This window comes from Leptopilina heterotoma, unplaced genomic scaffold (assembly GCF_015476425.1).
Source record: "Leptopilina heterotoma isolate Lh14 unplaced genomic scaffold, ASM1547642v1 Lhet_95, whole genome shotgun sequence".
In the NCBI taxonomy this organism is placed as follows: Eukaryota; Metazoa; Arthropoda; class Insecta; order Hymenoptera; family Figitidae; genus Leptopilina; species Leptopilina heterotoma.
In genome coordinates, this window is record NW_025111202.1 from 1,942,768 (window position 1) to 1,967,417 (window position 24,650).

Sequence of the window (24,650 nt, forward strand, 5' to 3'; positions counted from 1 at the left end):
AACACCTTTAACTTTTACTCTCCCAAGTCAGAAGTCACAACTCTGCAGGAAAATATTGTTTTTTATTTTTAAATTAAATATTTATTTATTCAAATTATTCAAAAAATAAGAAAATTTAAAAAAAGTGGAAAATATTTTAATTTTTTGTTATCAACGTTATTGTTTCTATTCATAAAATGGAATCTTTATTAATTAATGATACGAACAAGTATAATTTAGAGAATAACATTGTTCGAGAGGTATTTATTATTTATATTTTGTATTATACATTGTATATATTTATTTACAAATGAAATTGAAATAAATTTATAATCGTAGGTACCTTCTTTAGCATACTATGTACCAAATTTTTTAACAAAAGCTGATGAAGAAGAGATAATAAAATGTGTAAATAAATCTCCTCAACCGAAATGGACACAATTAAGTCACAGAAGACTACAAAACTGGGGAGGAATTCCTCATCAAAAAGGAATGTTAGCTGAGGAAATACCAAGTGTAAGGTTAATTTATATTAAAAAATAAGAATACTATATTTCTAAATTTATTTTAATTAAAAACAGTGGCTGCAGAAATATGTCGACAAAATGTCAAAGCTAAATGTATTTGAAGAATTGAAACAACCAAATCATGTTCTCATTAACGAATATTTATCAGGGCAAGGAATTATGGTAAGCGCAATGAATGTAGAAAATTGAAAAATATGTAAAAGTTGAAGTATATTTAAAGTAAATTTACAATGTGCATAATATACAAATTAAAACTACATTTTTTCAATTCAGCCGCATTCAGATGGACCACTTTTTCATCCAATTGTCAGTACAATAAGCTGCGGTTCACATACTTTTTTGAATTTTTATGAACGTGTGGAAACTGAAAAAATTGTAAGATCTTTATCACAATCTCAATTGGTAAAATCTATCAATTACCTGGTAAAATATTTCAAATATTTTTATGTTAATTTTAAATTTTAGGATAAAACGCCAAAATATGAATTCAGTTTACTATTGGAACCTAGAAGTTTGCTTATTTTAAAAGAAGATTTGTATCATAATTATCTACACTCCATAGATTGCAAGAATGAAGATATTATTTCGGAAAATACAATAAAGAACTTGAATTTGTGTTCACAAAGTTATGTGGATAAACAAGTTTTGTTACGATCTACAAGAATATCGTTAACAATTAGACACGTTCCGAAAGTTAGTAAAATGAAGTTAAAAATTGGAAAATAATATTCGATTTTAATTTTAAAAATTTGTTCATTAAAATTTAAGGCAAAGTTACTAAAGTACAAAATATTTTATAGAATAAAAAAAAATTTTATTACCTCAATTATTACCAGTTTTTGTCAATGTCACAGTGTCTGTATCTTCATAATTTTCTAGACTTACATCCATTATTTCTTCGTCAACTTCATCTAACATTCCTTGTAATGAATGTATTGAAGATATCAAAACATGAAACTGTTTCCTTCTCATTTCTAATTTACGCTCAAGTTGTTCCGAATTTTCCTACATTAAACAAATTAAGATAAAAAGATTCATTATTAGGTAAAGTAAACAAACTATTCTTTTGTATTGAATATTAGACTCACTTTTAAACAACCTAATTCATCTCGAAGTGTATTGAGTTTAGAATTTGTTTGTACTCGATCAGGTTGTTCATTAATAACTTTCGCCAAAACGTCATATTCAATTCTATTTTTGCGTACACGTTTAGCCTCTTCCAACCCAATTTTTGTTTTTTCAATATCCTTTTTTGCTTCTTCAATTTCAACTTGAATCTGATTAGACAAACTTTCGTAATTTCTTAACTCCTCCTGACTCATGTTTGAAACAAAACGTGATTTCTTTTGTGCAAATTCACATTGTGCCAGTTGAGACAGCATCCGCTCATGTAAAATATTATCAGCATCTGAACTGTTTACCCATTTTATGAAAGACTTTAATAGAACATTAATTCTGCGGTCATCTCCTGTCCCATCGCCGTCAATTAATAATCTTCGTCGAATTACTTCCTCTGTAATCAAAATTGATTTTTTATTTTTCCTCTACTAAAATTTCATTCTGGAAATATTTTCTATAAAATATTCCTTTGTAAAAGTTGAATACCTTTTTTAAAAAAGTTACAACATAGTCAAAATCTTTTTGATTTAAATTTCAATGTAAATTAAAAAACGGAAATAAGTTTTATTTCTTAAAAAAATATTTTTATCATTGGCTTCGCAATGGGTTAGTAGTTAATTGAATTGAACAATATTCTAATTTATTAATTCTTAAAACAAAATATTTACCGTCTGACATTCTTTGTTGTGTTGTTTAAATATAAACAAACATAAACTAGCAAGTTTAACATAGAAGTATAATTCATTCGATTATTATTAGGCATGCAGTGAGTGAGTGTTACTAAAGTTGCTAAAATGTGATTGGGTCTATTTCAAAGGTAGGTCTTTTTTAGCAGAACCAATCAAATTTTTGTATTTCTATGCATGCCAGCAATTGGGGATGTGATCAAAACTTAAAGTCTCAAGTGAGTGACTCCTCTATACCCATTAGTGTCTTTCGTGTCTTTCTGTCACTTAATCAAAACAAAATTCAAACTTGTCAACAAATTTCACTTGCCAGTTAAAATTTATTAAAATTGCTGCAGGAATTACAAAATTAATACTGATTACGCTGATTGCTTTCTTCACTCATTGCTTTTATTTAATAAACTGATAAAAATGGCGCAAAATCTCTCTCCTGTTGAACGAAAACAAGTTTTGAACCGCTATTTAACAAGAGCACGAGCTCTACGTAAGTACTTTAAATTAAATTGTTTTTCATTATTTCCTCTTATTATTAAAACTATTTTGCGTTTTTTAGAAGATGCAATTGGTTCTAGAACATTGGTGAATTTAAATGAATTTACTGAAAAGGAAGATGCTGTAATGGAAGAAACAAGTTTGGAAGAAAAAAGTAAGAGAATAATTATTATAATAAAAATTGAATTGTTGGGAAATGTAATATCTACAATGATTTGTAAAATAATATAAATTCCATTATTCCAGTTGAAAATCAAGTGGAAGTGATATTGGATTCAGAGATTGTAGGCTGCATTTCGAAGATTATTGAACAATGTACAGTCACATTACTGAAAGATGCAAACACTTATAATTATGATGATTACGCAGAAATGATAGTAAGTCATCATGTTCATATAATATTTATTTTAGAAATAATATTTATTTCTATTTCTTTTCATATCTTACTTTTAGCACGATTACGTTCAACAAATGTCTGATACAATATCAGACGAACCGGAAAATTTAAATTGGCGTGCTCTGGAAGTTGATGTTGAAAAAATTTTTAAGAAAACCCCATATTCTTCATCTCTTTCAGGTGAATTCGTGAATTCAAAATAGAAATCAGTATTGAAATAATGTTTATAATTTTCTTTTGCTGACTGATATTTTCAATTTTACAGGAGCTTTGAAACCATTGCCAAAAAAACCTATTCAAAGAAGAGGACCACATAAAAGAGACGCACGAGCTGTTACGAAGAAACCGGAAAACGTCATTTCGACTGAAAAAAATGAAGGAAGTGTTGAAGAGACTGTTGAGAAAATCAGAAAAAAAATTATTCAATATCAAAGAATAAATCAAAAACCTCTTGATTACTTCCAGTTGGTTTTACATCCAACTGATTTTGGGCATACAATTGAAAATGTATTGCATGTTGCCTTTTTGGCTCGTGATGGAGTTATTCAGATCAAAAAGGGTAATGCAAATTTTTAAAAACTTTTAAAATCTTTTAAAATACACAGCAATACTGAGAAGAAATGAAATTTTATTTCAGATCAATCTACAGGAGGATTATTAATAGAACCTTGCACAAAAGATATGGCACAACAAGCTAAAAGAATTGGCAAATCATCGGTTCAAAACATAATTAATTTAAATCCACAACAGTGGAAAGTAAGTATTTAAAACTGACAAGTAAATTTTGTACAAAACGAAAAAAATAATACTTTTATTATTTTAATAATTAATTAATAATACATTGTTTATAAAATATTATTATGTTAAATTTTTCCATTTTTTGTTGCAGACTTTAGTAAAGTATTATAATGTCAAAGAACCAATGATCAATTTTACTGAGGAAGTCCTATAGTATTTATCAGGTTCTACCAAAATTGAAAAAGCAAAAAAAAAAAAGCTTAATTTCAGATTTTTTAAAATAATTTATGCTTGAACAGAGTTAAGAAAAATAAGACTAATTTTTAATTTATGAATAAGGTGTAAATTATATAAATATGTGCATTGCTTTGCATGTAAATACGAGAGGCATTTCTACAATAATATTTGTTATAATGTAATTTTACATCTTAACAGAATTTATAATATTGATAAAAATTTTTATAAATATATATTTTATGACAAATTTATTGAGTTTTATTTTATTTATAAAGTTTATAAATAAATTACTTAAAAATATTTAGTTTTATGACAATAATAATCACCAGATGGCGTATATTTTTCCGGTATCCGGTAGACACGTGACTTTTGTACTACAATCTATTAGAGTTGTTTTCTTTATGGTTTTTTTGTATAAATTTTTAAAGTGCACGGGTTAATGTAATTCAATTAAAATTAAGTTTTGTCAAAAAATTAAATGAAAATTAACATTTTCTTTACTTATATTTCATAAGTGGACTGTTAAAATGATATGTCCTATTCGCCTGTAAGCGGAATTAAAAAGAAAAATTGAATTTGAAGGTTATGATAAGTGATATTAATTCATTGTTATATATGGTTTTCTACATTATTAAGTATTATTATTATTATTTTGCAACATTTACAACTAACACGACGAATAGCATCAATATTAAAATTTTCAAATTACAATTTAAATGTGTCATTTTATTTTTATATATTGTCTTTGAATGTTTCAGATTATAACCTATATGCATTCCAGGTTTATCATAGGCTAAAATTTATAAACTTTATAAAGCATAACAAAGTTGAATGAAAAATAAATCAGAATGGCAACATTTTTAAGATCTCAGAAATACATCAATTTCTTTAATGGTTACCATCTTAAAACATTTCAAAGTGCATTAAGATTACAGTCTACCGTTGTTGAAATAAATGGGTTAGTCTCAATTTTTACACGCATAAATTTTTGTTTTTTGTAAAAAAAAATTCTAAATAGTTTAATTATTATACTAATATTTTTCTTTTCTCGTTAAATTTTGATATTTATAGAAAAACTGCAGAAATTGATAACACCATCTTTCCGAAGACTATTGAGACCAACATTAATATTCTAACTCGTATTAAAAACAAATATTTAATTAAATATTATGCATCCTATGAAGATATGTTAAGTTTAGTGGACAAAATGTACAACGAAGACAAAAATACAAAGAAGCAGCAGTGTTAGTAGTTTCAATTTTTTAAAATTTTGGTAAATATACTGAATAAATAAGATATTAATTTAATATATTTAGTTCTACATGTTATTCAAGATAATGACATTCTGATGTTAATTCGTTGTTGTGGAAATAAAATGAAACATGAAATGCCGGATGAAAGATTAAAAATTCTCGATTCTATGTGTCAAGTACTGAAATCAAAGGGTAAGCAAACTTTACTTCTTCCGAAGTCATGACAATTTTTCAAAATGAAAAATTAATATAATTTCAAAATAGTTAAATGAGTATATAAATTTGCTTGTAGAGGTAAAATTTTACCACTTTTTGCAAATAGTAAAAGTAGAGATGATGACAAATTTGACTAAAATTGTAGTTACAGTTAATAAATTGTATATTTTTTAGGTTTCAAATTTAACGTGAATCATTATAATGCCTTAATTGAGATATACATGGAAAATGAGAAGGATTTTTCCCCAACAACCATTTTATCAGAAATGCTTAGTAATAACGTTCAGCCAAATACACTTACATATGAGTATTTATTAACATATTACTGCAGCAAAGGAAACATTTCTGACGCAAATAAAATATTGCACTATTTTAAAGAGAATGAAATTCCCATTAATGAGAAGACTTTTAGTTCATTAATTATTGGCAATGCTCAAGCAAAGTAAGTGTATACAATTTTATAATATAATATAAAAATAATATAAATTTATATTATTTGTTTGTTTAGTGATATGAATGGTGCTCTGAATATCTTGAGTACAATGAAAATAATGGGCTGTATTCCTTCATCTAATGCTTACAATGCTCTTTTGTATTCCTATGCAAAAAAAGGTGACATTGTAAATATAATGGAAACTCTTAAATCTTGTGAGCGGCAAAATATTCCTATTGACGATATTAATAAAATTGAAATCATTTATTATTTAGCTATAAATGGACATTCTGATCATATTGATAAGGTTTTAATTTTTTTGTTCATTGTAATTAAATATATTATTTAAAAAATTTCAAATTAAATATAATTTTTTTATATACAGATATTGTCACTGATCTCTTGGGATTCATCTATATTTGACATGAGCCATTTTATTACAAAGCTTTTGCATCATAAACAAATCGATGTTGCTTTTCAGCTTATACAATCGGCTAGTAAAGCTGATAAAATGAATTTTGTATTAGTACATGCTGTTCAATTTATGAGGAATATTATTAAATGTGAATTAGTAAGTACATACATTTAAATCTATTTTTAAATAATAACTAACTCTGGAAATAATATATTTATTAACCTAATATGTAATTGTTCTTTTAGCCTGCGGAGACAGTCATCAATTACCTCAATTTAATTGAACAATTGAAAGTTCCTGCCTATGAATCTACAATTCTCCATTGTTTTGTAAAGAACAAGGAACATTATTGTATTCCTTTTTTCAAAGCTTGGCAAAAAATGGATGCTTCAATAAACGAACATTTCTTCTGGCCACTTTTGTCGAAGCATGGATCTCAAAAAGATGGAAGTTAGTTAATTATTTATTTAAAATTACAAAAATATTTATAGACTACAAATGATTTTTAATTGTTTATTTAGCTATTTTCAACACAATTAAGGCAATGAAAGAGGATTTTAACATTGAACCGAGCGAAGAAACTCTATTGCATTTTATAATACCCTTCGTAAATACTTTCTCAGCGCCAGATATAATGAAAACACTAATAGAAGATTACAAATTATCTGCTGAAAATGTTATAAATTCTTTGTTACAATATTATCTATCAAACAGAAAATTACTATCTGTTGAAAAGTGTAGTAAGTTTAAAATTTTTTTAAAGTTTTATTCCTTTTTTTTTGCAGTGTAATAATTTTTCTTTCAATATATTTTTACAGTTAAATTTTCTGAGAGATATAATGTTAAATACAATTCAAAAAATTTGTATCGTCTTCTGCAATCACTGAATAACATTAAGAGCAAGAAAATTTTATTATTCAGAGACAACATTAAATTGCAGAATCAATTGTCTAAGAGAAATCAGAATAATGAGGCAAGTTTCTATAATATATGAACTAAATATTAATTTGAAAATTTGTAATAGAAAAAATATTGACTATGTGAATCTGAAAAATTCTTTTCTTTTTAGGAAAAAAGAATGGTAGCGCACCTAGAACACGTTGATTTAGGATATAAATTGAGAAACTATAGCCAAAAAGGAGATATTTTAAATGCTGAAATAACAATAAAAAGTTTACAGAACTCTTATAATTACTTATTAAATTTTGATAAATTATTAAGTTATTTCGATTTATTAGTAAAGAAAGACAGAATTAAAGGTAAGGATATACGTAATAAATAAGTCTATTAAGAAATAAATTGTTTGAATACAGAGTATTTATGAAAATTTACTTTTTTTTATAGATGCTTTACAGATACTCGCAGATTTTACAAATAAGAAAAAAATTATGTTTATACCATCGAGAGAACTTGATCAACAGTGTGTAAATTCTTTAAATTTATTAGCGGAAAAAGGCTCTGTTGATGGTGTTTCTAAGTTGCTGGATACTATCAAAGATTATAAAATTAAAATAACTAGGGAGATGACACAATCTTTAATTAATGTTCATTTAGAAAAGTAAGCCTTTTAAAGGTCAATTCATTAACTATTTAGGAATAACACATTTTTGCAATGGTAAAAATAGTTTTAAAAATTATTTTTTTAAAGGAACAATTTTGAACAAGTTTTGGAAGTTGTTAAAAATATAGAAAAAGAACATGGTTGGCTGACAAGTGAAATTCAAATAATGGAAGCTTTTATTAAAGTTGAGGATGCGAATTCCTTACAACACTTTACAAACTTCTCAAACCAACACAGTGGATACATAAAAACATTATTGAATCTTGCTATTGCATTTCTTAGGAATAATCGTTTATCCCAGAGTAAACAAGTTTTACAAGTAAGCTTTACTGTTCTTTAGAGTTAATTGCTAATAATTTAGTAGATATTAAAATTATTATACTTTAAATAAAAATGTGGAACTAACTAAATATTTTTTTCAATAGTCAGGAGATTTCTTTATTAAAGGAAATAATTTAAGAAAGATAATGCACGATCTTTTACTGAACAATGAATACCATATGATCAATGACTTGCTTCAAATCACCAAAGGAGTCAACAACATAGGTCGTAACGTTCTGTATGATGTGTTACTTGAAAACTACAGTAAGTTATTGCATTCAAATTTAAAATAGTAAAGGAAAAATCGTTTATTATTTGCAATTTTAAATCTGCCTAGGTGCATCAAACAAATGGACTGAAGGTCTTGAATTATGGAATCAAATTATAGAGGAGAATACTGTCCCATCATCGTTATTTTTATTAATGATGACAGAATTATTGAAAAGAAACAATCAACGATTACCTGATTCTATGAAACAGTTTCTAATCGATCAACAAGAAGAGCAACAAACAAATATTTACACAAAAATAGTTCAAACTTTCATTAAAGAAAATGCATCTCCAAATCAATCTTATACAAATATTTTATTGGATAACTTAATCAAAATTGGAGACACAAAATCAATTGGTCTAATTGATAAATATTTTAATTTTGTAAGTACATGTGAAATTATTTTTTTCGCTCTATAAACTTTATTCATATATAATTTTTATTTTCTAATCAGATCCAAAGAAATGAGGGAAATGAATACAACATATTTGAATCGTGTGAAAATTCAAATCAAGTTAAAAACTATTTAGAATATGTGGATGCAGCAATAACAGTAGATAACAAGAAGCAAATAAGAAATACTTCCAATGTTTGTAATTACAAGTCTTTGAAGTACTTTATCAATCACCCGGAAAATTTTGAATTATGTAAGTTTTGTAATTATGTAATTATTTTGTTGCTTGAGAAAAAGTCCTAATTGCAATTTTTATTTCAGTTGAATCTTTGGCAATCAAAATTTTTGCAAATACAGAATTGTATAAACCGATATTAACTGTGGTTGCCTTCCATTGCTATAAGAATCCGTCACAAGCTTTAAATATATGGAATCAATATGCACCGAAATTGACGACAAATGCCTTTTCATACAGTTTTATTATGGAGTCTTTTCTTTACGCCGACTGTCTTGACATACTACCACAAGTTGAAAAATCATTCGAAAAGATAAATCGCTTTCATTATCAGAAATTTTATGAAACTTTGCTGCAAGCTTTTGGTAATTATTAACAATTATTTACTGATCTTTAATTATTTAAATTTACAATAATCTTTCATTGTTTTATAGACTCTCGAGGAAAATACAAGAAAGGATTGGATATACTTTTAAACGCTGAGATTAAAAGAAGAAGTAAAATTAAAAGCAATGAAGAGTCTGATTACTTAGAACCTAGGAGTTTACGAGTGACAGCATAAGTAATTAGAAACGAATAAAATTATTCTTTTTTTATGATGAAGGTAATCTAAGTCATATTAATTGTTTACTAATATGTAAAAAAAAAAATTTCAACTAGTTTTGTTCTTTTATAATAAAATATTAAAATTCAGCTACATTTTTTGTTGTTTTTTCGGTATAAAATTCAATACAACTTGAAATATTTCTTTAAAATTTATTTTATAAAATAGTATTTCTTATTCATTATTCTCTAAACATTTGTATACAATCTAGTTTAATATTTATTATTTTCAATAGCATTTATATTTTATAATAAAATGTCATAAATTTTATCTTTAATGCTTCCTTTTTTTTTTTTTTTACTAAAATCGTTTTTACAACACATTAAAAAATAAGTCTTTGTTGTGTACACTTTATGTTTATGTAGAGTCAATAAGTCACTATATTTAGCACATACGCCATACAGTCTCGTCTAAATAGAAATAAAAGTCAAGTATTTACGTTTACAAAATAGATAAAAATTACTTTAAATGGAAAATTATTGTATCATATAAAAGTTGGTTATTAGATTATAGGAATTCGTCACACCAATCAGTTAAACATTGATAACAATCATGCGACTGTTTCGCATTTGCGGAACACACGTCCTTCATCCACTCTTGAAATAGTTCTTCATTCTTCTTTAAAACTAAAAATTGCCCGAGTACCACAGATGCCTAGAAGATTAAAGAAAATGTATTTACTTTCATTTCTTGAAAATTAAATATTTTACCGCATTATTTAAATTACTGGATTTACCTTATCAAAACCCGCAGCTTCTAACCTCTTGCCCAAAACCTCACCAACACCGGCAAGCTCCGTAACTCGTTTATCACCCATCGGTTCCGCTACAAAATTTTTATGCTTTTGGGATGTGCTCGACATGATTGAGCTTAAATTTCAATGTCTGAAAAACAGTATAAAAAATATTCTTTATATCAATTGAAAAATGATAACCAAATCTCTTGTGCAAAATTGCCGAAATAAAATTTACCACCAATATTATATATCTATATACATTTAAATTTTATTTCAGAAATTCAGTTAAAAATGTATACTCACATAATTTATTGAGGTATACTTTCTTCGTCTATTCCTAGTATTTTCTAGAAAAGAAGTTTAATTATTAATCGGCACTCTTTCACTTTTTATACTTTTCATTAAATTATGTGCGTAAAATGAATCACTAAATTTTTTGTGTATAAATTACTTTTAGCTTGTAACCGCAACTTTGTGAACATAGAAGTGAAGCGTTTCTCTTACGTAATTTGACAATTTTCAAAATTTGTCCGACAAGGAACCAATGAAATTCGAGAATACATGAAAATAAGCTTGATGCTGCACTGTGAACTTGACTTAATTAAAGCCATGCCCATCCCTGGTAGTCTGCAAAATGCTGGTTTCCTGTGGATTATACTTTTAATTTATTATAAAACTTTTAAATATTTTCTCAGGTTAAATGCTTAATTAAATTGTATTCTTTTAACGAATTGTTAATTTTGAAGCCTTCTGATACGAAATTAAATATGAAATTGATTTGAAAATATTTTCAGAAATTGTGCATTAAATTTTGTAAAATTTTGTAAAATTGGCGCATGCGCATAAACTCAGAAACTAACTTGTTAATTGACCGTTATAAAAGTACGCCGCTTTTTAGCACTTTTCAGCTTGCTTGCGCTTTAGAAATGTGTTTTTCAGTATATGACTATAAAATTATTTGGGCATACTCAAGTGCAGTAATTGAAAAAGTTTAATTAAAATAAGAAGAGTACGACTGTCTCATGTAAGTTATCAGTTCTTAGAAGCAGATGAAAACAAAAATCATCAGAATAGTGCTAAAGTAAGCAAAGCCTTTTCTAGTTTTGTGTGTGATAGTCGTAGAGAACAGATTTTGCTCGTGAAACTTGTAACAAGTGGACAAGTACAGATTTTTCTCTAAATTTTTTTCTTTTGTTTTGATTGTGTGTCTTTAAACCTGCAGTCAAAATGTCTTTAGACAATCTAAGTGATTCAGAATTGCGTAAAAAACTCGTTGAACATGGGTTTCCCGCCGGTCCGGTCACGCATACAACAAGGAACATTCTTATCAAGAAGTTGAAAAATCTGATTGAAGCAAAAGGCAGTGGTGCGTCGAGACATTCGCTTGCGGCAAGGTAACTAACCTCTTATTCCTGAAAATTTACAATTCTTTCTAATTCTCATATTGTATTGAAATTTCATTCTTGTTTTTTTAATTATTTGCCAATTTTTTACCAGTAAATAAACATTATCTATTTTAAAATAAAGGTACAGCAGTGATGAAACAGATGAAGATTCATCGGTGGCTACAAACAGAAAAAAGAAGGCTACAGCAGCGATAAGGAGACAAACATTAGCAAATCCAATGCCTCCACCGTTGACGACGTCCGTAGTTTCCAGCATATCAAGCACATCTAAATCTCCAGTGAAAAAGAAAGAGAAATCACGAAATACCGAGTCGGCCGACTCTGAGTACGATAATCCATCTGTCTCAACAAGTCGGATTGTTAAAAAACCAGAGACACCGAAAGTAACAAAAACTTACAAATTCACACCAATAAATGACGGATTAGAGACAGGTTCCGATTCAGATATGCCTGAAGAACCGGAGAAAGTCATACATACAGCTAAATTTGGCGATACTGGGAAATCATTCGAGCCTAGAATTCAAAATCAAAGTATTCCAGATCTTGGCTTATCTACGAAATCATCCGCACATGAAATTAAAACAAAGCCATTGTATATAGCAAAAGATGAAAAGTTTTCTACTCCTCAATTTAAAAACTCGAGTCCCATCGTGTCCAACAGAGGAGACTTCACAAAAGATTATGGAAATACAAGCACCAATAAAAATGACGTTCTCGCTAACTTCGAAACACCGTATCTATCGGAATTCACCAGGAGACTGAGTTCGCGAACTTCTATAAATGTTCCTTCAGTTTCAAAATTCTCTCCTAAAAGTAAGTTTCATTCATTAAAATTACATTTTATATAATGCTTTCATTTTGTAAATTCTCAATTGATAATTGATTATTTAATTACAGGTCCGTATCGCCAAACCAACACTACCCCAGAAGTTTCAGAATCAGACACAAATGGTCATTATTCTTCTTCAAGGCCCATTTATCCTTCAACTTCAAGGTAACTTATTTTATCGAAATAAAATATACATATTTATATTCAAAAGTTGTTCAAAAAGACTAATTGCTTTAATCCAAAATATCTTTTTACTACATAGATACATAACTTCAATTATGGACAGATCTAGAGAAATTGTTAAGAGAAATGTTAAACCAACGGCAAAAACTAAGGACGAAATGAGGAACAACCAAAATATCGTATCTATGATTCTAGTAATAGTGTTGGCCTTATTTTTCGGAGTTTTAGCAATTGTTTATCTTGGTCTCGGCGGTAAAACTGAAACTGTCCCATCACTTTCAGCTGGTAGGTATTCAGTATAAGCTTCTTTTTTATATAATAATAATAAAAGAATACTAATAAAATTAAACTCACATTTGGAAACTTGTTCAATATTAAAGTTTCATTTCTACTAATATTTTAAATAAAGAGATTTCAATTGAAAACACTGAAAATTCTTATATAAGATTTATTGATAATTAAATGTTAAAATTAGTTATTACTTATAACGCTCAAATAAATTGAGCAAACTTAATCAACTATTTTTCTTTTGACACACTAAGAATTACGAATAAATATTGCAATAAAAAAATGAAAATTCATTTAAAATTTATCTATTTTGTATATTATAGAAAAAAAATTGTGCCTGATTAAATGTATTTTTAATGCAACATCAACTTTTTTTCACAATATATATTTTTGATAGTCCACAGAAAAATTTACACCAGAATGCAAAAAAATCTTTTTTTTTTATATATTTTATAAAACTAGTTTAGAAAATAGCAAATTAATTAATTAACTAAGGTACAAAATGTATATTAAAAATACATTTATTATATTACATTATAATTGTCAACCATAAACCTTAAAATATGTACTTTTTTCATTTAAACAATAAAGATTTTACATTAGAGAATTTTATATTTAAAGATTTATTTCACCCTCCTTGCTTTCAGTAATAAAAGAACAACACATTTCCTTTAGCGTAAAATTATATATTTTTAGCATTAATTTTACATCTATTATTTTAACCGAAATTTGAAAAATGCATTAATTTTATTTTAATTTATTATTTTAATAGTTTCTTTTTTTTAACAAAAATTATTACTTTGTAAACATTAATCTTGTAAATTGTAATTTTTAGATAGCAACGTTCCTCTTTGCGTTTCGGACCTTCAAAATCAAAATCACCCAAAAGTGAATTGTGTTCTAGAAGAAAATCTTGGGAACGTATTTGACTTACTTGAGAAACTACAGCAAATGTTAATGCAAAAAGCAGTGTCTTCAATTTGTGATGATTCCGAAGTGAAACCTTATCTTACTGACAATGACATCATAAAATTATTTAAAAACCAAAAAGTGGTAAGTGAAGATTTTTTTTTTTTTTTTTTTTTTTTTTTTTTTTTTTTAATTTTTTAAGATTACTAGTACTTTTTAAAGATGAACTTTTATAAATATTTCAGTCGGAATTTGAAGTCAAGGAAGATTTGTATAATGCGCAAATATTGATATTATCAAATCCAAAATGGGGAATGTCGCTTATCGAAATTGATCTGGAAAATAAAGGAATTACTGAAATTGTCGATACAATGGTAATTTAAAAAAGAAAAAGATGAATTTTCAACTACTTAGCAAAATGACTTTTAGTGTTTATTAAAGTTTATTATTAATTTCAGGAGAAACTATTTTCAGTTCGAGTGGCAGAAAAACTTGGAATACAAATTACAAATCCCGCATTACCGATGCAGTGTCTCATAAAAAGAAAAGTTTTCACTTTATTTTCATCAATGCTTCTTATTGCTTTTAGTAAGTGAAATTTAAAAATTTGATTCCTTTTGAGTTGCAAATTTAATTTTTGCCATGGAGTTATATAACTTTCTTGTAATTTTTTAGGCGCATTGCTTATAATCGGTGGTCACAAAGTGACAACATGGTACATGCAACAAAAAAAGAAGACAGAGAAGGAAGTTTTTCAACTTGTCAGTGAAATTATCAGTATGGTGGAGATTAATCATCAAAATTCTGTAACAAGTAGTCCCGGCGGTACTCAAGAAAGTTACCTTGCTATAAATCACGTTCGAGATAATCTTATACCACCGAAAAATCGCAAAAAACTAGCTAGTACATGGGAAAAGGCAGTTAAATTTTTAGACGAGAACGAATCAAGGTATGAATGATCATTTTTGAATTTATAATTTTAATAATAAATGGACAACTAAATTGAATTTTTCTTTAATGTTTAGAATTCGACGAGAAGTTCAACAAGTTGCAGGAGAAGAGTATCATGTTTGGCGGTGGTTGCCAAGTAGCAGTTTAAATACTTCGAATACTCAAAATTCAAGTATGCAGAAAAAAACGAAAGTATGGCAAGGCCAGGCTTTTGAAACAATGGAAGGGTCCGTGAACAGTCCGCTGAGTTCGCCTACACCTTGCCTCAAGATAAGAAATATGTTCAAACAGGATGGTGAATTTGAGGACGACTGGGAGACAAAAGTTAAGGATGCTATTCTTGAAAAATGCGGAGAAGGAGTTAATATTTTCCACATCAACGTTGATCGTGGTAGTCGGGAAGGTTGTGTTTACATGAAGTGCATGTCCAAAGAAGATGCTGGAAAGGCGTATAGAGCTTTGCATGGTTGTTGGTACGATGGTGAGTTCTCTTGAATAGATTTATTTTCATTACTACAAGGTTGCCACAGGTCAGGGAATTTTATCAAAAGTACTGAAGAAAATATTTCATCATTTCTAGAATTCATAAGAAAATTGTACATTAAATAAATTCAGAATTTTCTTATAAATTCTAGAAATTAAATATTAAATAGAAAGAATTTAAAATTGAAAGAAGAGATTGAAGAGATTTAATTTAATTTTAAACTCTTTCTATTTCTAACAATATTTGAACTTTACATATATATATATATATAAGATTGATTTAAAACAGGGTGGTCACATGTCAGTAAAGTCAGGGAAATGTCAGGGAAAAAAATATTTTGTCAGTAAAGTCAGGGAAATGTCAGGAAAAAAAATTTTTTGCCAGTAAAGTCAGGGAAATGTCAGGAAAAATTTTTTTGTCATGGCAATTAAAGAAATTAAGACGGTCATGCAATACATTTTTTGCTCTAAACAAAAAAATTTTTTCAGGGAAATTCGTTGTTATGTCAGTAAAATGTCAGGGAAATTGATAAAGTCAATCTTGCGGCCACCCTATAAAATTTATAAATATTCTTCAAAACAATATTAAATTTTTTGAAAAAAGCTAATAAAATTCTTCGTACGAGATTCAATTATTTTCAATATAATTTTAATAAAATTTAGTATCTATATTCAAATGGCAATTTTTCAAAATATTGAAATTTTAGAAAATATAAGCAAGTAGATTCCAGAAATATTTTAAGTTAAATTTGTTTTTCTTTAATTAAATAATTGAATTTCTAAGGAACTTTCTCAAAAATTATTAAAAATAATTGAATTAATAAAGAATTTTTGTTGAAAGTTCTAGAAAATAATTGAATTTTTAATCTTGAAAATAATTTTCGATAAATTACAGTACCTAGCAATTCATTCTTATGAATTATTGATTTTCAAAGGATTTGAAATTTTTAAAAATTTTAATTTCTATGGAAAAATAATAACAATTGTTAAATATTTATTTAAAAAATTAAAAACTGTTGATGTTTTGAATAATTTTACAATTAAAGATATTTAAAAATAAATGTATTTCAAACATTTTTTCTGTATCTAATAATTTTTAGAGTGAATTAAAATATTCAGGAAAAAAGTCAAAGTTCTGTCTGGAAAGCAGAAAAAAATTAAATTATAAATTGTGGCAACCCTTTATTAGTTTATTTTTATCTTTAAAAGAAATTGTTGTGAAATGCTTGTACATTTTTTATTCCAGGACGTTTGGTCACAGTCAAATATTTAAGATTAGAAAGATATCACGAACGATTCCCAGATGCCGTATATTTTACAACTCCGTTGAAGCCAAGTAATAATCAGCGACTCTCTTTGCAGTCGAATTACTGGCAAACACCAATGGAGGCAAATTAAGTTTTATTCTAAAGCAACAAGTACTTTTTCTTTAATGGATCATATGTTGGGTGCCATAAGATGAATGTTTTATTAAAAAAAAAAAAAACTTATTACACAGAACAATTACCTGACTAAGTGAAAATATTATAACGTAAGTCTTTATTTGTACTTGAATCTAAAGAATTGCGTGTTACTTACAATTTTATAACAGCAATTAATGATATGCTAATGACAAATGCTAATCCTTTTTAGTTTTATAAGGTAAATATTTACAAATATCATTTTTTTTTCATCAATCCTTATTCTTTTCTTAATTTATAATAAGTGAAAAGTCAAAAAATAACTGTTATGTAAAGTTAATAAGGCGTTGTAAAACAAAGACAAATTTAAATGAATTTAAATTTTCTGTGTTACTATATATTTTCATTTAGACATTTGTTTTAAAAAAAAAAAAATTTTGGTTCCTAGCACCATTGATTGTATTTGACAGTATTAAGTTGACATGACTAAGCATTCTGAATGCTACATTTGGTTTACTATGGATAAAGGTTAAAACTGAAATTGTTCTTAATTTGTTTTTAATACTTGAGTCATTGATATTTATCCCGTTTCTTTGTAACCAGTTATATACCTGTTAAATAACTCGTTGATTGTACACATCAGCAAAAACAAAAACAAAAACAAAAAAAACAAAAAAATTTCTAATATTGCTGATTGTAAGCTGTAAATACATTAAAGATTTAGATTTTATTATCATCTCTATTACGGATAAAAAATAAATTAATTTAGTAGTAAAATACTATTTTCCATTAAATTATGTAATTTTTATTTTATCATACTTTCAAAATCCAAGTTATTAAATGTAGGTTTAATTTACTGTTTTTTGTTCAGAATAGCACATTTTTTTCCTTTCTTCAAGTTTATTTTGAAATGGTACTTTCATCATGGATTTCTCAACTCATCAGATTGAATTCACTTTTGCTTGACATTGCGAAAAGCTATTGATGCTTCGAATTCATCCTGTGCGATAAACCACAATATAAGTTGCCATGGAAGTTTGTGAGGTCATGCATAGTAGTTTGAATGAATCGATCATACTTTTTTCGCGCATTGTCAGTGTTAATCGACGTGATCTAACAATATGATGTACCCAGCAATCACACTTTTGACATAAGGATCGACGCACCGATGTCTCACAAAAATATTGTCACAAAACGTAATTATATTATTGTTTTTTTAACCAGACCAGAAAAGTGTAAAAAAAAAGCGTAATTTGTTCTTTTCTTGTAAGTTTTAATTTACACTTATTGTGAACTTGTTTATTTTTGTTGCTTTTATATTTTAATACAGTTTCATTTCTGTATTATATTGTTAATTACAAATTTTTATAAATTAAAAAATCTAAAAAATATGTAAATTAAACATTTTTTTTGAATATATGTAAATTTCTAAAATTTACAATTGCTTAATTGCACAAAATTAATAAAATTAATAAAATTAATCAAAATAATTTTTTCAAATTTTAGTAAAGTATTGAATTTTTTATTAAAAATGAAAGTATTGAATTCTTTGGTTCATTTTTATGGAATTAAATTTCTTATTACGTATTTTTTTTATTGGTTTAGTAATATATTGACAAATATAGGGATTCGAAGGATAATATAAGACAAAGGTCAATTCTAAAAACTTTTCTTTATTTCTTGGGATATAGTCATTCTATGCGTCAGTCAGTGAAAGATAATTTGTAGTGCGCTGAGATTTAAACAAGCTCAAAATCTTTTGATAATTGGGTTCCCTCTTGCACAGTGAGGTCTTTGAAAAAAATGTCTGTGGGAGTCATGGAAACTGTGATGGGGAAAACTGGAATTATGGAAGCGGCCGCTCAAGTTGTCACGGGACAGGTAAATCATTATCATCAAATTTCAATTTTTAAACATTACAAACAAATTTTTTTTTCTGTTATAATTTTATTATTGCTTCCTCATGAAGAAATGATTATAATATTTTAAATTACTTTCTTTTAACAAAGATGCACATCTGCAATATTTTATCTCAAACGTTTTGTAAATTATTAATCATCAACAATTTCATCACTTTAACTCCGGACAATGAAATTATTATTTATCTTTTGAAAAAGATTTTGTAAAAACAAACCTGAGATGAAAAAAGTCGAAAAAATTAGGAATTTGTAATTAATTCTGTGTATTATTTATTTTTTTGCAAATTAAATTGACTGAAATTAAGTTCATTAAAAATTGACATAAGTTATATTAAAAATATATAAACAATTCCGATCAATAAAGCAATGTCAGCAAATCTTTTTACTCTATAAAGTGTCCCATTTTTTACTTCTTTATACAATTATTTAAAAGCTGTTACTAACTATTTGCTATTAAAAGAAACCCTGGCCTCCTTACACCCTTAAACAATCTGATGGTATAGCATCAAAAGAAATTTTATTTTAGTTACAATTCTCCAACGAACCAAATCACATCTCTTATGGTAATTAAAAAAATAGTTTAAAAATTAACAAATTAAATTTAAAATTAAAATAGTGTTCATTGCTGAAAATAAATACAAATATTCGGAATCGAATGACAACAGATTATCCAAAGTTAATTATAATTTTGTCAAGAGAAATTTCAAGTTTTTCTTGAATATAAAAAAGAATAGCTAAGAAAAGTATTTATTTGTAACAATGACTCGTACTCCTCGTCGTGTCCCTTCTTCAACAACAAAACCAGTGACTTTTGGCCAACCAGTAAATCATAGCAATAATGAAGAGGAATTCGAAAATGTACGAGTTACGCGATCTAATAGAGAACCAATAACTTCTTACAGTCATTATAGTGCGGTACAATTTCAAAGAGAATTTAATAATCGCTATAATACACCTTTCGTTGTTGAATATCCTATTGCTTCTGAAACTGTAAATCAGATTATTAAAAAAGTATGTATATAGAAAAAAAACTGATTTTAACTTATCTTAAACAAATTTTTTCTACTAAAATACTCTATTAGTATTTTACTCATTACTTTATTATTTTATCATGAGATAAAAATTTACTTTACTATTTTATCATAAGATAAAAATTTACTTTCATTGCAGCCTAAATCTTGGGACGTAAATCGATATGCAACAAAGAAAACTATTGCTCAAGGAATGCTGGACATTGCCTTACTTACTACTAATGCATCTCAACTGAAATTTATCCTTCAGGTAATTTTTATATGAAAAAATTATTAATATTATTATTTTAATTTTTATAAAATTTCCTTAGAATATTAGAAAAAAAAATCATCTCATCTCTATTTGTTTAGGTGGGAAGTCAACACGAATTTTATACACTAATGCTGACACTGATTGGTATTTCAATAAGTTTACAGGTAAATATCAAAATTATTCCTAATTTATAATTTCTGATAATTAAACTAATTATGTACGGCTTTTTTTATACTTCTCAGTAAGAGAAAATACTGTCTATAGACAACCTAGATAAGTTGCCTCTTGTATTAATAGTCGCATCCATGTTAATATTAGAATCAATAACTTAAACTTTTATTAATTTTATCATTGACTTTTGTCCTCGTAATACTTTAAAACAATAATTAACTTATTAGAAATTTAATATTTAATATACAATTTAAAATAAAAAATGTCTAGAATGAATTAGAATTAAACTTATTGTTTTCAATATTTATTTTTTTATTTCGTCGATTAATATTTTCGTTATTTATTTATTTTGCGTTTAGCTCCTTCAAGGCATTCTTTGTGTACTACTGGGATCGAGCTTTGATATAAACAAAGAGAATCATCAACGAAGGGCGAATTTGTGGAACGACATTTGCATGTCAATGATGGTTTTAACAGTCGCCGTTAATGTGATATTATCTGCATTTGAAATGCGTGACACAAATTATATTGAATACAGATCAGTAAAGAGCGCTATTCCAACAGAAGAGGAAAAAGCGTGAACAAAAAAATAATTGTAAATAAATCAAAATTTCTTATTCTTTTATATCAAAAAATTAAATAAGAATTAATCTGTATTATTGTACAGACTTTGAATTTTTAACAAATAACAATTTTTACATCTATGAAATTCATTTTTTTTTATACTTATATAAAATTAAATATACTTAATATTAGAAATAATTCAAATTCTTCTTATATTTTATGATAATTTTATTAAATTAAAAACATTTATATATAATAACAGAAATTGTACTGGGTCATAAAGGACCTAAACAGAATGTAATTAATATTGAATAATGAAATATAAGAATTAATACGTAAATTTGATAAATATTTTATGACTGGAATTAAGTCACTTTTTTCCACCTGTAAACATTAAGAATTACTTTTTTATTCTCAGTTTTCTTTTCACTCTTTTTAATGTTTATAAAATTTTCTATTAGTATTGTTACTTTAATTTTGTGTTATGACAATTTTCTCACTGGACTCATTTCATGATAAATACTAATTAGTTATGTTATTACTAGGATCATATCGAAAAATGTTCTATTATCTTTCCTTTTTGTATAAATTACATAATTTGTCCTCAAAATGAACTGAAAATATGGTGTATCATTCTCATAATTTTGAATAAAAAAGAATAAATTTAGTTTTGTGTTTATAAATTTGAAATTTATAAAAGTTGTTTTAATGATAAAAATCGGATGATTTTACCTTTTTTTGCGCCTTTCTTTCCAGCGTCGGCAGGTTCATTTGATTTTGATTGTGTACTTTTTCCACCAGAAGCGCCTCCTGATGATCCTTTCCCTCCTCCGGAATTTCCTTGTTTCTGCTGCAAAATTTTGAGATTTTTAAAAATTCTACATGATAAAAGTATTTTTTTTTCCATTCAAGAAAATTTATTGCAGTGGAATTTAGTTTATATAATATAATTATTATTTCAAAAACTTACATTTCCGCCTTTATTGTTTCCACCTATAAAAATATATACAACAATCTGACTTTCATCATTCGTATCACAATTGCCAAATGCGTAAAATGTTATACAATTACAAATATTTTTTTTAGTCATAAAAAATCAATATATAAAAATATTTCTAATAGTTAAATATTTACTTTACAAACGTAATGTTCAAGTAATAATTTTTTTAAATTAAAATTTCTCTATTTAAGTGATTTGAAAACAATGTCTATTTTTAAATGTTTTTCTCTTGATATTTATAAAAATGTTCAACTTGACAATGAAATCTAATAAAGTGGTATAAATATACTTACCTTTACCCTTGGCCATGGTAATGAAAGAATTAACGAAAAATTTTTCAGTAATTTTAAAGAAAAAAACTGTATAATTAAATCTTGTGACTAGAAGCACCCGAAATAACTAATAACGGAAATTAATGTGAATTAATGCAATAGTTTTTCGTATTTCATTTGTTTTGCAACATCTTCAAATGTTCTGCATGCGATGTTCTCTTCTAGACTGCCTTCAACTTCTTTACCGACGAAAATGCACTAATGCAATTTATCCACTTTATATATAGAAATTTATGCATATATTCTAGTGAGATGAAAATTAAAGATTAAAATATAGTATATTTTATGTAATATAGATCAATAGTATAGTTATAAGAAGCTGCATTGTAAAATATTAAAAATACTATTGAAGCAAACAAGGGTTTTTGCAGATAAATGTTCAGAAATAAAAATATTCATTATATATATATATAATTATAGATTTATTATTTTCCTAATTTAATCTTAAGTTTTTTACAAAAAAATAGTCCAACGTTGAGTTTATTCATCTTCAATTACATTGTCATTTAGTTTATAATTTAAACTTTACTGCTTTATAATACTGAGGATGGTTGTTCTTGTTTGTAAATTGTATACAAGATACAAAAGTATCTTTCAGTAATAAATTTTGACTAGAATTTAAGAAAATTTGATACGTATCTTCAACTCCTTGTTTCCTTTGCAGTTCAGTCATAGTTAACTCTTGATACTTTGTAACTGGTGTAAACTGACAAATGTTATTTGTAATCATCTCGAATAAATTGACAGTTGACTACGCCTTCAGCACTTTCCATTACTACCATCATGTTCTGTAAAAGAACAAAATTCACCTTTAAAATAATTTTCTAAAATAGCCAACTAGATTATATATTAAAAAACTTTCAAATTATTTTACATGCATAGTAAAAATGCTATAATTGTTTTTGTATTAAATATCAAGTAGAATAAATTGGAGTTAAATATTACAAGCAAATTTGAATATAACCTATAAATAATAGATATACATACCTTAATTTCACTGATGCTTTATTCTTTAAACAGAAGTAGTCCAAGTTTATTTTAATTGATCTTATAGGAATTGTAAAACAAATTATATTTTTACTGATTATCACATTCGGTATTTTCAATAATAAATACCATGTTTATTTAATTTTGGAAAGCAAGCGTGACCTAACACACAATCATGTAAATGCGGCAAATGGTAAATCACAAATGGATGAAAGATGAGAGTAAGTTGGCGAAGGCGAAATATAAGCATAAGATCATCTTCTCAAGTGATCCGACAGATGACGTTTCAAACCTGAAAATGAATGAAACTTTTAAGGACGTATTTTTACGGTAAAAATATTTTTACCGCATTTCCCAATATAGAACAAATTATTTATACTCTACATTTTACTAAGTAAATATACACAAAAGTTCATGCAATCATAAATATATTATGATAATTAATTACAGATAAATATATAAAAACTGCTTGAGAATGGAGGTTGAAAATGCTGTATATATGTACTTGTATTGTTGTAGCCACATCCGTTATAAAATTGTATTATTAGATTTCAGCGTTTGTTGAAAATGCTTTCATTGCTTTCTCTAGAAAGTTCCAGAGTACAAAACTTATGTTCAGAATCAAATATATCTGCACAGCAACGGTTCCTTATTGATTAATAATAAACTAATTATTCTGGCATGATGATTTATCAGGTTTTTTTCTCATTTTTTACATCTTTTTTTTATCTTATTGTATAGTATTTTTAGTATTTTCATTCCCTATACAAGGAAAACTTTATAGTAAATAAATAATGTAAAATTTGTAACATTGTAACTTTTAATTCTATTCTGTATGAGACAATAATATTTTTGGTAAAGATCGTAAAGATTAATGAGTATAATTCTTTTTTTATAAATTATAAATTATTCAATTTTATCATATTCCTTCCTAAAAAACCTACGTTAATTCTACGTTTGGAAACGTTTACAAACCCACCGAATCAATAACAAATTATAATTCAAGCCTCTGTCTGCTTTTAGGCATTACACATAATATCGAACCTGGAACAAACCATATATGGTATACACGGCACTGTTATAACGGAAGTTATAAAAGCACTGGATTTTTATAGAAGAAATGAATTCTGTACTATAATATATTTTGATTAAAAAAAACTGTTTCTATGTGCTAGTAATTTAGAAATGATATATTTTACTTTTCTCACCCTTTATATGTTAAAATATTCTAAAAAAGGGACAGGTGTTATGAACTATTTCTTCCAGGAGTAAAAAATTGATGCGTTCTGCGGTTAAAATGTAACCAATCGTAGCGACGATGACAACATAA

At 26.5% G+C, this 24,650-nt stretch overlaps 8 protein-coding genes and 1 long non-coding RNA gene across 16 annotated transcripts; 5 read left to right on the forward strand and 4 right to left on the reverse strand.

Moving 5' to 3' along the window:
* Positions 1–24: 24 nt before the first annotated feature.
* On the forward strand, positions 25–1,296 carry LOC122512087 (alpha-ketoglutarate-dependent dioxygenase alkB homolog 6). The gene is made up of 5 exons (XM_043627724.1): positions 25–239; positions 319–495; positions 561–668; positions 780–881; positions 972–1,296. The coding sequence occupies exons 1-5, from the start codon at positions 177–179 to the stop codon at positions 1,230–1,232; spliced, it is 711 nt and encodes a 236-aa protein (XP_043483659.1). The 5' UTR covers positions 25–176; the 3' UTR covers positions 1,233–1,296.
* LOC122512088 (THO complex subunit 7 homolog) lies at positions 700–2,433 on the reverse strand. Its single transcript, XM_043627725.1, has 4 exons — positions 2,294–2,433; positions 1,595–2,019; positions 1,328–1,511; positions 700–870 (listed from the first exon to the last, which is right to left on the reverse strand). The coding sequence occupies exons 1-3, from the start codon at positions 2,301–2,303 to the stop codon at positions 1,329–1,331; spliced, it is 618 nt and encodes a 205-aa protein (XP_043483660.1). The 5' UTR covers positions 2,304–2,433; the 3' UTR covers positions 700–870; position 1,328.
* Positions 2,434–2,546: 113 nt separating this feature from the next.
* LOC122512086 (EP300-interacting inhibitor of differentiation 3) lies at positions 2,547–4,182 on the forward strand. Its single transcript, XM_043627722.1, has 7 exons — positions 2,547–2,795; positions 2,865–2,957; positions 3,050–3,180; positions 3,257–3,380; positions 3,466–3,759; positions 3,838–3,956; positions 4,090–4,182. The coding sequence occupies exons 1-7, from the start codon at positions 2,723–2,725 to the stop codon at positions 4,150–4,152; spliced, it is 897 nt and encodes a 298-aa protein (XP_043483657.1). The 5' UTR covers positions 2,547–2,722; the 3' UTR covers positions 4,153–4,182.
* A 370-nt stretch (positions 4,183–4,552) lies between these two features.
* Positions 4,553–9,971, forward strand: LOC122512208 (leucine-rich PPR motif-containing protein, mitochondrial). Of its 2 annotated transcripts, none has more exons than XM_043627923.1 (18): positions 4,553–4,757; positions 4,934–5,133; positions 5,247–5,419; positions 5,492–5,620; positions 5,819–6,086; positions 6,153–6,384; positions 6,463–6,648; positions 6,738–6,942; positions 7,014–7,232; positions 7,311–7,465; positions 7,562–7,751; positions 7,837–8,050; positions 8,141–8,372; positions 8,479–8,638; positions 8,712–9,028; positions 9,100–9,292; positions 9,361–9,639; positions 9,709–9,971. In XM_043627923.1, the coding sequence occupies exons 2-18, from the start codon at positions 5,024–5,026 to the stop codon at positions 9,834–9,836; spliced, it is 3,390 nt and encodes a 1,129-aa protein (XP_043483858.1). In that variant the 5' UTR covers positions 4,553–4,757; positions 4,934–5,023; the 3' UTR covers positions 9,837–9,971. The 2 variants fall into 2 exon arrangements, with proteins under 2 accessions (XP_043483858.1, XP_043483859.1); XM_043627924.1 differs by having other exon boundaries at positions 4,957–5,133.
* Positions 9,972–10,016: 45 nt separating this feature from the next.
* On the reverse strand, positions 10,017–11,104 carry LOC122512212 (barrier-to-autointegration factor A). Its single transcript, XM_043627930.1, has 3 exons — positions 10,918–11,104; positions 10,615–10,762; positions 10,017–10,532 (listed from the first exon to the last, which is right to left on the reverse strand). The coding sequence occupies exons 2-3, from the start codon at positions 10,738–10,740 to the stop codon at positions 10,386–10,388; spliced, it is 273 nt and encodes a 90-aa protein (XP_043483865.1). The 5' UTR covers positions 10,741–10,762; positions 10,918–11,104; the 3' UTR covers positions 10,017–10,385.
* A 373-nt stretch (positions 11,105–11,477) lies between these two features.
* On the forward strand, positions 11,478–17,627 carry LOC122512209 (inner nuclear membrane protein Man1-like). Its single transcript, XM_043627925.1, has 10 exons — positions 11,478–12,008; positions 12,142–12,833; positions 12,918–13,014; positions 13,112–13,317; positions 14,156–14,373; positions 14,475–14,603; positions 14,688–14,817; positions 14,905–15,178; positions 15,255–15,661; positions 16,910–17,627. The coding sequence occupies exons 1-10, from the start codon at positions 11,842–11,844 to the stop codon at positions 17,059–17,061; spliced, it is 2,472 nt and encodes an 823-aa protein (XP_043483860.1). The 5' UTR covers positions 11,478–11,841; the 3' UTR covers positions 17,062–17,627.
* Positions 17,628–17,857: 230 nt separating this feature from the next.
* LOC122512211 (ninjurin-2) lies at positions 17,858–21,141 on the forward strand. Of its 3 annotated transcripts, none has more exons than XM_043627929.1 (5): positions 17,858–18,259; positions 18,755–18,944; positions 20,153–20,263; positions 20,365–20,430; positions 20,797–21,141. In XM_043627929.1, exons 2-5 carry the CDS (start codon positions 18,867–18,869, stop codon positions 21,016–21,018), a joined length of 477 nt encoding a protein of 158 aa, XP_043483864.1. In that variant the 5' UTR covers positions 17,858–18,259; positions 18,755–18,866; the 3' UTR covers positions 21,019–21,141. The 3 variants fall into 3 exon arrangements, with proteins under 3 accessions (XP_043483864.1, XP_043483863.1, XP_043483862.1); XM_043627928.1 differs by having other exon boundaries at positions 18,850–18,944; XM_043627927.1 differs by lacking the exons at positions 17,858–18,259; positions 18,755–18,944 and adding an exon at positions 19,290–19,993.
* Positions 19,850–22,529, reverse strand: LOC122512214 (putative glycine-rich cell wall structural protein 1). 2 transcript variants are annotated; one of them, XM_043627931.1, is made up of 4 exons: positions 22,295–22,529; positions 21,972–21,994; positions 21,734–21,851; positions 19,850–19,970 (listed from the first exon to the last, which is right to left on the reverse strand). In XM_043627931.1, exons 1-4 carry the CDS (start codon positions 22,308–22,310, stop codon positions 19,927–19,929), a joined length of 201 nt encoding a protein of 66 aa, XP_043483866.1. In that variant the 5' UTR covers positions 22,311–22,529; the 3' UTR covers positions 19,850–19,926. The 2 variants fall into 2 exon arrangements, with proteins under 2 accessions (XP_043483866.1, XP_043483867.1); XM_043627932.1 differs by lacking the exon at positions 19,850–19,970 and adding an exon at positions 21,212–21,385 and having other exon boundaries at positions 22,295–22,527.
* Positions 22,530–22,822: 293 nt separating this feature from the next.
* On the reverse strand, positions 22,823–24,624 carry LOC122512215. Of its 4 annotated transcripts, none has more exons than XR_006302601.1 (4): positions 24,529–24,624; positions 23,769–24,364; positions 23,321–23,612; positions 22,823–23,121 (listed from the first exon to the last, which is right to left on the reverse strand). It is a non-coding gene; the product is annotated as an uncharacterized LOC122512215 (long non-coding RNA). The 4 variants fall into 4 exon arrangements; XR_006302602.1 differs by having other exon boundaries at positions 23,769–24,082; positions 24,300–24,570; XR_006302600.1 differs by having other exon boundaries at positions 23,826–24,570.
* Positions 24,625–24,650: the final 26 nt, after the last annotated feature.

Bases quoted from the DNA above. Each gene is read 5' to 3' on its own strand.
- LOC122512087 (XM_043627724.1), top strand. From the start codon at position 177: ATGGAATCTTTATTAATTAATGATACGAACAAGTATAATTTAGAGAAT. The intron at 496-560 runs GTAAGGTTAATT...AATTAAAAACAG, and splicing joins TAGCTGAGGAAATACCAAGT to TGGCTGCAGAAATATGTCGA. The intron at 669-779 runs GTAAGCGCAATG...TTTTCAATTCAG, and splicing joins TATCAGGGCAAGGAATTATG to CCGCATTCAGATGGACCACT.
- LOC122512088 (XM_043627725.1), bottom strand. The intron at 1,512-1,594 runs GTGAGTCTAATA...TGTTTAATGTAG, and splicing joins ATGAATTAGGTTGTTTAAAA to GAAAATTCGGAACAACTTGA.
- LOC122512086 (XM_043627722.1), top strand. From the start codon at position 2,723: ATGGCGCAAAATCTCTCTCCTGTTGAACGAAAACAAGTTTTGAACCGC. The intron at 2,796-2,864 runs GTAAGTACTTTA...TGCGTTTTTTAG, and splicing joins AACAAGAGCACGAGCTCTAC to AAGATGCAATTGGTTCTAGA. The intron at 3,181-3,256 runs GTAAGTCATCAT...TCTTACTTTTAG, and splicing joins ATGATTACGCAGAAATGATA to CACGATTACGTTCAACAAAT.
- LOC122512208 (XM_043627923.1), top strand. From the start codon at position 5,024: ATGGCAACATTTTTAAGATCTCAGAAATACATCAATTTCTTTAATGGT. The intron at 5,134-5,246 runs GTTAGTCTCAAT...TGATATTTATAG, and splicing joins ACCGTTGTTGAAATAAATGG to AAAAACTGCAGAAATTGATA. The intron at 5,621-5,818 runs GTAAGCAAACTT...TATATTTTTTAG, and splicing joins TCAAGTACTGAAATCAAAGG to GTTTCAAATTTAACGTGAAT.
- LOC122512212 (XM_043627930.1), bottom strand. From the start codon at position 10,740: ATGTCGAGCACATCCCAAAAGCATAAAAATTTTGTAGCGGAACCGATG. The intron at 10,533-10,614 runs GTAAATCCAGTA...TTAATCTTCTAG, and splicing joins AAGCTGCGGGTTTTGATAAG to GCATCTGTGGTACTCGGGCA.
- LOC122512209 (XM_043627925.1), top strand. From the start codon at position 11,842: ATGTCTTTAGACAATCTAAGTGATTCAGAATTGCGTAAAAAACTCGTT. The intron at 12,834-12,917 runs GTAAGTTTCATT...ATTTAATTACAG, and splicing joins TTCAAAATTCTCTCCTAAAA to GTCCGTATCGCCAAACCAAC. The intron at 14,374-14,474 runs GTAAGTGAAGAT...TAAATATTTCAG, and splicing joins TATTTAAAAACCAAAAAGTG to TCGGAATTTGAAGTCAAGGA.
- LOC122512211 (XM_043627927.1), top strand. From the start codon at position 19,742: ATGACTCGTACTCCTCGTCGTGTCCCTTCTTCAACAACAAAACCAGTG. The intron at 19,994-20,152 runs GTATGTATATAG...CTTTCATTGCAG, and splicing joins TAAATCAGATTATTAAAAAA to CCTAAATCTTGGGACGTAAA. The intron at 20,264-20,364 runs GTAATTTTTATA...CTATTTGTTTAG, and splicing joins AACTGAAATTTATCCTTCAG to GTGGGAAGTCAACACGAATT.
- LOC122512214 (XM_043627931.1), bottom strand. The intron at 21,852-21,971 runs GTAAGTTTTTGA...AAAATTTTGCAG, and splicing joins GAAACAATAAAGGCGGAAAT to CAGAAACAAGGAAATTCCGG. The intron at 19,971-21,733 runs GTAAAATCATCC...TCTGATTTACAG, and splicing joins AAAGAAAGGCGCAAAAAAAG to TTTCAGAAGCAATAGGATAT.